Here is a 14,450-nt window from a genome sequence, read left to right as displayed (position 1 = left end):
CGTCATACTTTACTCTAAAATGATGAAATTGATTAAAGTTTTTCGTTTGGATTGGGGAATACCTGGATTGACTTCATTAGGCTTCTTGATAGCAATTTACCCAAATCTGTGTAATGTCACAAGTAGAACTGTAATTTTGTGCTCTCGTGAAGCAAGTAGAACTGTGGGCATTTGTTCTGATCTAATGCACCAATTTGAGAACATTTCATTGCTGAAGAGCCAGCTATGGACTGTTGTGTACTATAATTATAGAAGGACGCAACTGGTAATTCTATTTGAGGTTCAAAGGTGAGGGTTTTTTTTTTTCTTGTGTTTGAAAGAAAAAATGAACTCCATTCTCTTGGAATCAAATGAGATACCTGCAGTTCTGCAGCAATGTGCATTGTTTGCCCTTCATCCTACTCATAAAAGGAAATATGAAAACATTTGATTCTTCATACGATAAGATGAAGATGGACATGTTGAATTGGTAACAGGAAATGTTCTCACAAAACAATGTCCAGGCTAGAAGGGATCACCAACTGTTGATGACCTTCAATGTTCCTCATGAAGAACAGCGCGAAGGCTGTGAGCATTTAAGCCGTGGCACCTAGTTCATGGAGGTTGTATCCATGGCTATGATTGTGTTTCCAAGTTTCGGTTGTCTTGCAGGTTTGTCCTAATGTTCATGGAGGGAGGAATTACAGGACTTGCTAAGTTTCCGAGTACTACTGCTATTAGTTTCCCTTTCATCTCCATAAAATACCTTGACTCTGTTCTTACTGGTAACAAAACCAGGCACCTTTTCAATACGAAGAGTGTCCATTTTGTAGTTGCAAATGAATCTTGGCTTGAGATATACGTAATACGGGCATCAGAGTTCTTTGGAGGTGTAAAACAGAGAAGAAAACCAGAGAAGGGAAAGTAGAAAACTGTAGAAAAAAGAGATTTCAAGATTCGTGACTTTCTTGATTTCTGTACATGTACATATGACTACTGAATGAATATATATAGTTAGTTTATTTACACGTGTTGTATTTCTATTGGTAGTTAATTACAAGTAGACTACACCATCTCTAACACTTTCCCTCAAGATTCAAGATGTGGGATGATGATTCACATCTTGGAGAGGAGATAGGAGAACTGTCTAGCAGACAATGCTTTGGTAAGTATGTCTGCTATTTGATGCTGAGAAGACACATGCAGTGTACAAATGAGGCCTGATTGTAGCTTTTCTCTAACAAGATGACAGTCAATCTCTATATGCTTTGTTCTTTCATGAAACACTGGATTTGTTGCTATGTGTAAGGCTGCCTTACTGTCAGTCTGTCATAGTATAATACAGCTGGAGAGGGATGTGTTACACCAGGATCCTTCAGCAAAGAAACCAACCATGTGATCTCACAAGCACTTGATGCAAGAGCTCGATACTCAGCCTCTGCAAATGATAGTGATACAATATTTTGTTTCTTGGATTTCCAGGAGATAAGTGAATCACCAAGAAACATACAAAATTCAGTAACTGATCTTCTAATATTTGGGCATGTGGCCCAATCTGAATCTAAAAAGCCTTTCAAATGAACAGTGGATTTTGCAGAGAAAACTATACCTTGCCTAGCTGTATTCTTCATATAATGTAAAACCTTATTTGCAGCATCTAAATGTATAGTAGCAAGCTTGTCCATAAACTGACTCAAGTTATTTACAGCAAAAGCTAAATCTAGTTGTGTAATGGACAAGTATAACAGTCTTCCTATAAGTCTCATGTAATTTGTAGGATCAACCAAGAGATCTTCATCTATTTTCTTTAATCTGAGAGATTGGGTTCCATAGGAACTTGTGCTTATTTACAAGCAAGCAGACCTGCATCATTGAGAAGTTCCAGTGCATAATCGCTTTGGCATAAAGATAGGCCTTTACTTGTACGTGTCACTTCCAAACCCAAGAAGGATCATATCATTGCAACGTAGCCAAGCTTCATGGAAAGGATCAGAGGAATTTGTTGGTAACTGTAAAGAACCATCGATAAATGAGAGTTTATTCTTGGCCTGCAAAGCCATGCGTATAGATCGACTCCATGTGTGATAATTTTCACTCGAGAGAACTTGAGTGAAAAGACTAAGACTAGGATTATCTCCATGATGGAGAAAAAAAGGTGTAGACAAATCATTATTTGGATTAACAATGGAGGAAGCGGAAAAAGAGGACGCCATTGTTGAAAGAAAAATCTGATACCATGTAAAATAGAGAAGAAAACCAGGTAAGGGAATGTAGAAAACTGTAGAAAAGGGAGATTTCAAGATTCGTGACTTGATTTCTGTAAATGTACATATGACTACTGAATGAATATATATAGTTAGTTTATTTACACGTGTTGTATGTCTATTGGTAGTTAGTTACAAGTAGACTACACCATCTCTAACAGGAGGTGCTGGGTTAATGCTGGTTTGGAATCAAGGGATAATATTACACTTAGGCCTCTTACCTATTGGGCCTCTTCCTTAAACGGAGTTAGGTGGAAATAAAGTAGCGATGGCAGGGGTGGACCTCAGCATGGTCTAGATTTTATAGTTCCTTCCGAGTCCAGGCATTTGTGATACTTACCTGGTTACTTTGGGCATAGAGATGAGGAACTTTTTGCAGGTTTGGAATGTAGATGACTTGGATAGTAATGGTCTGCAACAAGATCCCGCGCATCATAGCATGGACTATATCCAGAATTCTCACTACTAATGAAATGGTAACCGGTCATGATTACCTGCTGACGAGCTGCGGCTCATCTGATTATGGAGTCGGTCATATTTTCGCATCAATGGGTGAGCAAAATATTTTTGTCATATTGGCTTTCTATTTTTTACAGGGTCCGATAGCATCGCCTTGAACCACTGGCTAAGGGGGTAATTTTTAGTCTGAGACTCTGAGATCTCTTGTTTTTACTTGCATCCTCAACTGGTATTATAACTGCATTAACAATTTTCTCACTTGCAATGAAATAGGAACTGGCCTAAGATTAGGGGTGAAAACCAACACTATCGGTGCAATTTTTTTACCAAAATCGACGCCGACCAATGGAGGAGATTTGCATGGAACAACCGACCATACCAGTCGATGGGGAGGAGAAATACATGCTGTATCGACTCTGGTGGTTCTCAATCCCCCTAGTGGTGAAGTTTGTCTGAGAGAGTAGAGAGAGGGTGTGTTGTAGAGAAGAGAGAATGAAAGAAACTAAGAATCGGAGAAGAAGATGGGAGGAGAGCTCAAATCGAAATGCCATTTCAATTTTTTTTTTTAACAGTTGAGATATAAAACGATGTAATTTCACTTAAACTTAAGTGGAATGAAATCGTTTTAATTGCGGTATATATAAAATATATACATTTATTTAATCGGTCGGTTCGGCAGTTTAGTTTGATCTAGGTTCAAATTGGAACCGAATCGGCCGTCATCGGTTTTACCTATTTTATGTTGTCGGCCGACTGGTTCTTGACTCCTTCGACATAGGTCAGTTCGGCCGGTTCCTATTACCCCTACCTTAAGATTGGAGAAGCAAGGCTTTGCTTATTTGAGATGCAATCGAGAACTTTGGCTTTTGGGAAGGGGGAGGGGGGTGGATCTTTTGTGTTCTGATTGTTCTTATAGAAAGTTATTTTTGTTTTCTGTTTTAAGTTGTACGGAAAAAACTACTGTGGTTTGCTCACCTCAAAATGATCTGTAATATGAAATAAGATCGAACTTTTTGGGTGAAGAACTCATAAATACAAAAGAGTGCAAGGGATTAGAAGGTCATGATACTCGATCATAATTTTGGGGATCAAAATGCTAGATCGACACTTTCAACCAAAAGAGTGAAAGAAAGCTATAATTGGAGTTTAAACCCTTGAATGGACTAATTTTAAGCAAAACCAACCTATCACAAGTTTATTCCTAAAGATTTTGGGAGTGGTTATGTGCCTCAATTAGTGGTAGACACTGAATTGGGTAGTGCATTGTACCAAAAGATTTTGATTCCCTGTTCCAGAAGACACATGATTTTGATTCCCTTTCACTTGGCTTAAGTTCAATATAAAATACATTAGCAACCTCACTTTCCTCCATAATAGGACTGCAAAGACTTCTTGATTCCCAAAACATGCTTGGATCCATATATATTGGCCCATCTAATCACTCCATGAGCAGGTCCCAGTATAAATTCCTCATATCCTCCATTATTTTCTATTTTAATCCACAGTACTATGTTAATAAGATACAGGGAGACAGGAAATCAAGGGATCAGAAATAGCAGCAACAAACAAATATGGACTGCATCTGTTCCTTTCAGCTTTAACTTTTGAACTTAACTTACTGTTATAGCCTTGTTCTGTTCTGCTAAACCCTTGTTTGGGATCAACCAGTGGATCAGTTTCTAGTGTTGAAGATGTATATTTTCTTGGACAATAAAAAGGATAGAAAAACTTGGTCTGAAACATGTCTATGGTCTCCATCTTTCTCCCTCACCAAATTTACTGTATATGCTCATTTTCCATATCTTAAATGCTCATTTCTTTTCATGGAAATTATCAGAGCTGATGTAAAGAATCCATGAAAATGCTACAGAAGAGCTTTGAGCTTTGAGTTCTGGTAACATGTGGGCTTCTCCATTGCAAAGGACAGACACAATCTAACCAAATCATATCATTTGTATCAAAAATATTTATCTCAAACTAAATGACACTAATCGATGAAATAGACATTTGTTTAATGCAACATCCCACTACAGTTTTTGGGACATCTCCCAATAATAATAATACAACATGCACTTAAAGTATATTATTTTATACAAGCAATAGACATAATCTCGTGATTATCTCCAAATTTAAGGCTACTCTTCCCCTCCTGAAATCATGTATATAAATACCCTTCTGCTAACAGTTTCCTCAGGAAATTCTCAACGAGCTCAAACCAACTCACTCTTAAGTACTAAGCATCGTCTTTCTCAAACTCACTTTTCCCCACTCTTTTCCGTCACTTTCCAGAGAAAATGTCTCCGGGGATGGGAAAATGCAACAGCATCCGCCGCATTGTCAGAATCCGACAGATGCTCCAGCGCTGGCGCAAGAAGTCGCTCATCACGGCCTCGCGTGCGCCGTCCGATGTTCCGGCTGGACACGTGGCGGTCTGCGTGGGGAGCAACTGCAAGAGATTCATTGTGCGCGCGACGCACTTGAACCACCCAATCTTTAAGAGACTTCTCGTGCAGGCCGAGGAGGAGTACGGGTTCTCGAACCAAGGCCCTCTAGCGATCCCGTGCGACGAGTCGCTCTTCGAGGAGGTCATCCGAGTCGTGTCGAGTAACTCATCCCGATCCTCGAGTCTCGAAGACTTCCAGAGGTGTTGCCACGTGGAAATCCGGAGCCATCTTAACTTCTTGGGTGAATCCGGACCGTTGCTTCGCGCGTCTTCTGAAAAATCAATCTGCTGAAATAAAAATGACCAACTGATTTTTGAATTTATTATTAATAGTATAAATTATTTAGTTTTTTTTTTTTTTAATGGATGGGGGTATATAAATCAGAGCTTAGACATAATACCGAGTCAGCTCAAATTTTTTTTTTTTTTTAAATCGAGTCAGCTCAAATTGAATCGGTGGAAAGTAATCAGGAAGGTTGCTATTATGTGATTATATGTCTCTTGTGAAGACTCGGATGATCGATTGTAGGATTAATTGCAGAGATGTAACAAAATTTGTTTTGTTTTTTGTTTTTTTTTTTATTGCCTATTTTGTGTAGTATACAATTACACATGCATAATATTTATATTATTTTTATATAATTATTACCAATGCTTGGAAAAAAATCTACCCGTGAATAACATGATTAACCGGAGCCTTTTCCGAAAGGTAAACTGAGAAAAAACTGGAAATATGTGTTTAAATGATTTTTTTTTTCGTTTGGAAATTATTGATTTTTTGATGTTTGGTTGGTATTTTAGAGCGATGCTATATATTATATTAACGAGACTATAACCTTACAATGCGTGGATTGTTATGTATGTTACGTATGAGGGAGAGATATTTAGAGAGACATGATTTTATAATGGAAAAATTTGAAACGGTTTATAAATCGATTTATTTGACGAAATAATATAAAAGTTGAAATAATGTATTTGGGTGGAGACTTAGAATTGATTTATATCTTTATATGTTAGAAAAGAAATTAAACTTAAAAGTTATAACAGTTCATAATGAAACATTATTTTTAAAAAGATTACTGTTCCATAAACATAACACTTCAAGTTTAATAGGTAGAGTGTCTATTTTTATGAATAGAATGTCACATCGAAATCATATGACTCCGTTTAAAATATAAAATAATATAAATATTGAATTAATATTTTTAGGTAAAGTCTTGAATCGGTTTATATCTTTACATCTAAGAAAATAATAGAAATTTAAAAGTTATAATGGTTCAAAATGAAACATTATTTTTAAAAGATTTATCGCTTTATAAACATGACATTTCAAATTTAATGGGTAGAATGCCTAATTTTATAAGTAAAATGTCACATCAGAATTATATGATTTCGTTTTTATATATCTATTACTTTTAAAAGGTTTAACATTTCATAAACATAACATTTCAAATTTAATAGGTAGAATACCTACTTTTATAAGTAGAATGCCACATCATAATTATATGACTCCGTTTTTATATATAGTAATATATATCTCATTTTCATTCTATTATATAAAATGTCACACTTTTAAATCATTTTTTTAATTTTTTGTTTGAAAAATTTTAAAAATTAATGGACAACATAATTTTGTCACAGTAGGATGATGATGAAATGAAAGTATAATATATAAAGTTTCATCACCCTAGGAGAAAGAATATATATATTTTTTTCTTCTTGTTGTCCTATTGTTTACCACAAAACTTGGCACGCTAACTTTAAAGATGCAAAATCCATTCAAAAGTCAAGATTTGAGCCCACTCGATCTTTAGATTTGAAGTTTGGTCTCAACATAACCCTATCATATTCAATAAAAAAAGAAAAATTATATACAATATACTATTAGTTTATTTTTATTTTATTATATAAGATGTGACATATTTATTATTATTTGATGATCTTTTATTAGATAATTTTTTTACTATTTAATGGTAATAAATATATCACATCTTATATAATGAGATGAAAGTAAGATGAAAGTATATTATATAACATGATTCGAGAAAAAAAAAATTCTTTTTGGTTGTTAATTGAGTACAGCCCATCTAAAGTTGCATTAGTTGTCAAATGAATGAGATGGATGACACTAACCAGCAAGACTTTGTATTATGGTGATGATTTGTTGGACACGGCTATACAATTTCGCCTTAATTTGTGCGTAAACTGAATGTAAAGTTGCTGCAATATTGGTGGATCCCAGAAACGACATTCACGCATACTCAATCTCATAAAGACATCATGATAATTCGTTTTCTACTCTTTTTTAACATAGAAAAGATATTTACAATTCTAAATCGTGTAAACGTAATTATTTTAAAAAAAGTAAATAAAACATTTGATCCACACGAAAAGAAAAATTAATTTATTAATAATAAACTTTATTTTTTTCAAAGCGATTATGCGATATTATCCACTTCATAATTATATATAAAATTATTCTTTTTAACGGTGTATCTCCTACAAATATAGAAGAAGAAAGACTTGAAAAAGTGAAGGTGGTCATCCTTTATTTCTTTTGATGCCTTTTCAAATATACAAACTGACTTGGATTCGTAGTATGTATTGCATTAAATCATATCAATTTGTATATTTATTTTTATAAAAATTTTTTGTGGGTAAAACAATTCTTCTGGTGAAATTTACTTATGACAGACATGATAGAAAAGAAGATGATGATATGCAACAGCCTACGTCGACCAAGCTAGCATAATATATATTCGATCGTTATGATGATAGAGAATAAAAAATCAACGGTCGAATTTAATTTCAAACTCGATGGAACAAAAGACCAACTAGAAAATAAATACAAATAGTTGTTAAAGTTGATTGCATTATTAATTAATTGGGAGATAAGCTTGGAAAAGAATGATTTAGACGTGAGCATCTTCCTCCTACTACACTCTTTTGGAGATCAAGCTTTTTGAGGAGCTCCGAGTTCCACACACATCTCCAAAGCTACATGTCATTTTGGCAATTATATAAAGTAAGTAGCTACTAGCTAGGCCAGGTAATTAAATTACTCTAAGCTTAGTCATCACGAATTATTTAAGAATAATACTAGATATAATCAAATGATATACTTTTTTTTTTTTTAAAAAAGAGAAAAGTTATGCATTAATCACTATTCAGTACCCCACACCCTCACATTCTATGAAAAAAATTATCAATGTGAGGTGTAAGATAGTGAATAATAACTAATGAGAATAATTTTCTTTTTAAAAATGAGACCTATTATTAAAAAATAAAATTTTCATATTTTTTATAAAATAACTTAATATTTTTATGTTATCATATCAGAAAACGTGATATTATTATTAGTTTTATAATTAGAAATTATCTAATAATTACTCTTACTAATTTATACTCAGCCTGCCGGACTTGGACTAGACAAACGTAGATTGGGCTCAAGACCAGGCTGCTCTGATTGGGCCCTCCATGCCATCTCTGATTCCCACATTCAAGGTGCCAGCTTTCCCAATGCTATTATATCGTCGGCCTCTCCCAATCTTTCTTTATACATCATGAGCTCCTCGATCGTCTCCCAATGGAAACAAAAAAATCTTGCGCATCAAAATCATGTCGACATTCAAGTAGTCACGAGTCAAAGAGAGATCGAACTTCATGTGATAATGTATAATTAGCAAAAAAGGGTAGTCTGACTATAGTATCATCCTACTCGCTGAGAATCGGATCGGAGAAAATTGCTGAGCATCATATGAGTAATACTATATATCACACTCTCATCTTATTTTGATCATATTAAATAGTATGTGACATATTTATCACTATTAAATGATAAAGAAATCAGCATGTGGTAATAAATATATCATACCTTATTTAATAAAATGAAAGTGAGATGAGAGTATGATGTATATAATTTTTCATATATATATATATATATATATATATATATATATATATAAAGGCTTAAGATTATGATTTGGATATGGGAAAAAGGAAACGCATGCAAAAAGTTGAAAAGGATCGTGCACGCTCATGGCATCCAGCTTTCACAAATTGTATGGAGGTAGCCCAGGCCCCAGCATGTCTTCCCCAAGTCTCCTACTCGATCGACCTCACGTACAACTTCCTTTCGGCCTTGTCCTTCAACCAACTCAACGAAACACTTTTATAAAATATATACAACTTGGAAAAAAGATAAAATAAAATAAATAAAACAAAACGTCATGAATGACAGAGTACAAATTAAAGATTAATATGTACGTACTATATATGATTGTATCTTATCCATGCAATATCCGTAATAACAATGCTATTTTTTCTTCCGTACGTATATGTTTGGATCGAATTTGATCTTATCCCAAATTACATTGTAATTAATTGGCTCTGATCAGAATAGAGCATGATCAGCTATTAATAATAATATTCTATAAGCAATTCATGCTGCAAGATCGTAGCTAGCTAGCGCGCATACACATACATATATATATACACACATATATACACACAAATATACACATATATATACACATATATGTTTATGTATGTATGTATATTTTTGAAAAACATAATGTCGAAATTCAAGTGGGGAAACTCATGAAGTGATTATAAGTAGTTAATCTATCTATGCTAGTGTGAAGTTGCTGATAAATAGGGGTGTAAAAAAAAGAAATCGAAAAATCGGTTGAATTTGACTGAACTTTCTAGTTTGTAAGCGGTCCTGTGCGATACCAATTTTTAAGAATCGAAATTGGTGCTAAACTGGTGCGGTGTCAGTTTTCATATTTTGAAAGTCAATTTCAACCAAACTGGACCAATATATATATATATTTATAATTTTTTGTATTATATTATATATATTATATGCTAAATTTTTAATTAATATAATATTAAATTTTAATCTTATTATTCAAGTATATTATTCATATAACATAAAATTAATATAACATGTCATATAACATAAAATTAATCTTATAATTTTTAATATAATATTTGATATAACATATAAAATTTAATCTTATAATATAAAATTAATATAACATAAAATTTCAATTTTCATAAACATTAATATTAGGTTATTAATATAAACTTACTTTTGATATATAAATATATATAATATGTATTTATACTATAATATAAATAGACTAATATAGATAATCTGTAAAATTGAAAAAATCGGACCGAAACCAAAAAATCCGAAAATTCCAGTTTCGCTAGTAAATTGATCCAATATTGATTCTTAAATTTTTAAAATTGGTGTATATCAGTTCGATTATAAAAAAATGTACAAAACCAGACCGAGGTGGACTAGTTAGTGGTTACACCCCTATTGATAAGCATGGTGTAGGTTAATGGTTGTTCAAATCTTGATCTACATATGCATGCATGTGCCATTTTAATTTTGGTTGGAATATTTGTGCCATTATTGTTGCTTTATTTTTGTCTTGACCATTGGCTTACAAATCCATGGAAAATTATAGAAAAACCAATCAATTAACAAATATTTAAGGAATTAGGTGTGCTTGTTCTATCATATCATATATATATTACATAAAAAGGGAGAATTAGACATAGTCACATTGTACCTATATCTCTGCCTGTTTGGCCAGCTTGATCTATAAAATCAGTATTTGGGAGTCTGGGACGTTCCTGAATTATATTAATAAAGCAGGACAAATTTATATCATAATTCCACGTGATAGTCCAAAGTCTGCAAGACAAGACAACATATATGTTCGTAGCTGTGCATGGATGCCTATATATTTGAGATTAATAAAAATTAAACCTGTTTAGACTGAAAAGATAAAATTTGCTAATATATATAATCACGTGGTTCGAGCCATATAATATCTGAGAACACATCTGATCAAAATCCTTAGTTTTTCAATGTTTTAAAATGTTCATAATTAATGGATTTTTTTAATAAAAAAAGTACCCAATTATATATGCAGGGTCGATATTCGATCATGTACTTTTGTTTTTGAGCCCAATGTGACAATAATTTATTTTACTAAAACCACAGTCCACATATATGTAAAGTGTTAAAATGATTACACTCAATACCTTTCAATTTGTGTGTATTTATTTTTATTTTTCTGGGGGATGGATGATACTCACACATTAGGGTGCGGAAGTGCGTGAAGGCCATGTGCGGAAAAAGCCATGCATGAGGGTCACACACTGAGAATTTCACTGTAGTTTCGCTTCATTCTGGTAGATTGGCGGCTGGAGAGTTGTGTGGTGGGACGCGCGTTGAGAGGCGGCCGTCGGGATGTGGTAGATTTGATAAAAACCGAACCGGTGGAAATGAGAGAAAGAAAACACTGTCATGAAAATATATACACAAAATAGTACTAGAAAAGGAATGGAGAGCACCCTCCTATCTGGTGGAAACACTCGAGAAAGATTGAATTTTTAGAGAGGAGTAGCTTCTCTTTCTAAAAACCGAAGGGTTTTATGCAAGGTTGGTCAATGAAAGACTTGTGTACTTAACAGTTAATCGATTAATACAGAATTATTTTCAACGGAGAAGATCAATTAATGGAGGGTGAAACTGGAGCAGGCAAGGCTCCTTCCAAGAAACTACAAAGAACGTGGGGGGTGGGACATTTGGGACAAAATGCTTGCAGAAAACATATTGCAGCCAACTGTGAACTTGTACGCCTGAATTCAGCACTTTTTTCTCTCAAATTGATGTGAGAGATATGTATCAGTTCTTAGTCAATGATCACCCTGTTTGTACATGTGAATTCTGTCCCCAAATGGCCAATGGGTCGCAGTAGTGATAAATACTCAATACTTTTCACAATATATATTATAAAATAAAAATATTTTTATAAAATGATGTCAGTCTTATAAGATATTTTATAAAAGTAACCCCTCATTTTAAAATATGATTATATAAAATATTATATAAAGTGTCGTGTGTTTATAATTTTTCTTATAGTAAATAGTATATAATCTTTCTCGGCATGCTTGTAAATCCTGTAAACGTGAATATTAATATATAGTCAAGGAATAGTAATCAAGTACAATAATACCACTCAAACGCGTTGAGAGAGAGAGAGAGAGAGAGAGGGAGAAAAAAGTCTTTGGGTCATCATCTGGGTCATGCTCACTCTGGATGCTAATAAAGTATCACATGAGACACGACCAATATTTCATTGATAGAAATTGACTCAAACTTCGATGATAGATTTAGGGTTAGAATTTAGATTAAGAAATGCTTTAATCACACAAAAATTTAATAAAAGTAAATTCATAAATTTAGATCATGGATATAGTATGTTATATTGTAGAATTATTTTTATTATAAAATAGATATAATATATCATATAAAATTATATTAATTTATAAATTTACTTTAATAAGATCTCTTAGTGACTGACTATAGCACTTTTAAATTAAAATTGAGGGCTGATCAGTCTCTCTAAATGCAGATATTCCAGGCATTCAGACCATCCCAAGTGAACCTGATCAGTACTAAACCACGCATCTATCTCGAAAGCAATCTTCAAGTACAAACAAATGCTTAAACCTCCAATAATTCCACTTGCATGCATAATACATCCAAAGACAAAGGAAAGACTAAGTTTCAAAGATTCAATTTTATAAAAATATCAACCATGCTCAAGATAATGCTTCAACCTGATCTTCATGAACTCACTCTGAACATTGAGGATCACCTTCTTGACATAGCCCTAGATTCCAAGAAAATCCATCTCAATAGGCCTATCATGGCTATCAACACTGGGCAAGTACCTTTGGAAATAGTACCTATGATCTTTCTCCTTCACGATCACTCGATCGGTTCATTAGTTCTTGTGCCATCATCTCTAGTACTGTCAGTCACGTTCATCCCATGTAATGCATATACGGTGGCTATATCATGTGTAATGATTCTTCACACTGTTTGATGTCCATTTGTTTCTTTTTGTATTTTTGCTTTTCAAAAGCGACCAACTTTTCATATTGGGGCACTCCGAAATCAAAACCTAATCTAGCCAAAAAAGAAGAAAAAACCTCAATCTAATAATAAAAAGTACGCCTCATTCTTTGACAAGCTATTCTGTTTAGTGTTGGAGTGCTTTCCTTCCAAATCCACCTTTTATTATAAGGAAAACACTATATCCACAGAAAAAAACCACCGAAAGTCTTTGATTTGACTCAAGATCTCGTTTTTGTTAAAGTTACAAGGCACTCAGGACATATTAGAGAGAGAGAGAGAGAGAGAGAGAGAGAGATTTGAAACGTTAAACAGGCAAATTATCACCCTTGCTTCCATTAAACTCATCTCACAGGGCGTAACACCCACCTCTGTGAGGAAAATCTCAACCTTTATACATCTTCATACGTTAGAGTCATCGAACATAGAAAACCAAATGGCTTCCTAACAAAAAATGAAGGCCAAAAAAAGAAAGAACATGAACGAGAAATGGAGAGAGATGTAAAAAAAAAGAGAAGAAGAAAGTTTTCCTGCTTCATCTTAGCCATCTTCTCCAAGAAAACCCATCAAGTACTAGTTGATCTTCTTTCATCTAAGCATGGAAGTTAGAGAGCGGAAAACGACTTCTTCGCAGGGAATGGTAAGACCCATATCTTGATCGAAGCCGAATTCTTCTTCAGCTTGGTGGAGGAGGCACTGGAACTCAGGGTGACTCAAGAATGAGATTGGGACAATATACCTGCTTCTATTTTCACCAACATAGACAGCAAAATGGCCCTTTGGGACGTCTAGGGGAAAGCTATCCTCGTCGTAGCCATGCTTCTTTCCCAAGCTCGAACATCTTTTGAGGATTTGCTTGATAACTGCGGTTTGAGGAAGTTTGTTTGATATTCTAATGGCCATTTCGAAAGTTTTGAGACAAATGGTTGTCTCGGACAAGAGAGAGATGGAAGCTAAGGTAAAGAGATAAGAGATTGGTGAAGTGGAGGTGGTGGTTATGGGAGGGGTGGGGGGGTATTTATGATGAAGGTTGAGAGAGAGAGACAGAGAGAGAGAGGGAGAGAGGGAGAGAGATCATGTGGAGTGTGGGAGGAAAGGACAGACCACGGGTGTTTTGGGGGTATGTGTAGTATAGGTTGCAAGGACAGGGTGGGAGCCAAGCCCATTGGTTTTACTCTTTCATGTGTTGGTTCTCCTGCTGACAACATGGACCCCAAGTAGTTGTTTTCATTTATAATTCTCGAGGTTCTTTTCCACAAATTGATATTGGAAAATGATTTCCGTACAATTCCTCTACATCTATTTTATAATTTCATTTGAAATTGAGGTTAGTTTTATAAATTTGAGAATTTTTTTT

General features: G+C 34.1%; 2 protein-coding genes across 2 annotated transcripts; one reads left to right on the top strand and one right to left on the bottom strand.

The window, feature by feature from the left end:
- Positions 1-4,693: 4,693 nt before the first annotated feature.
- Positions 4,694-5,438, top strand: LOC109006551 (indole-3-acetic acid-induced protein ARG7-like). The gene has a single exon (XM_018985871.2). It carries the CDS (start codon positions 4,997-4,999, stop codon positions 5,435-5,437), a length of 441 nt encoding a protein of 146 aa, XP_018841416.1. The 5' UTR covers positions 4,694-4,996; the 3' UTR covers position 5,438.
- Positions 5,439-13,391: 7,953 nt separating this feature from the next.
- On the bottom strand, positions 13,392-14,099 carry LOC109006553 (auxin-responsive protein SAUR50-like). The gene has a single exon (XM_018985874.2). The coding sequence runs from the start codon at positions 13,994-13,996 to the stop codon at positions 13,682-13,684; it is 315 nt and encodes a 104-aa protein (XP_018841419.1). The 5' UTR covers positions 13,997-14,099; the 3' UTR covers positions 13,392-13,681.
- Positions 14,100-14,450: the final 351 nt, after the last annotated feature.

Source organism: Juglans regia, chromosome 16 (genome assembly GCF_001411555.2).
Source record: "Juglans regia cultivar Chandler chromosome 16, Walnut 2.0, whole genome shotgun sequence".
Taxonomy (NCBI): Eukaryota; Viridiplantae; Streptophyta; class Magnoliopsida; order Fagales; family Juglandaceae; genus Juglans; species Juglans regia.
The sequence above is the reverse complement of the archived record's forward strand: the minus strand, read 5'-3'. Positions and strand labels throughout refer to the sequence as shown.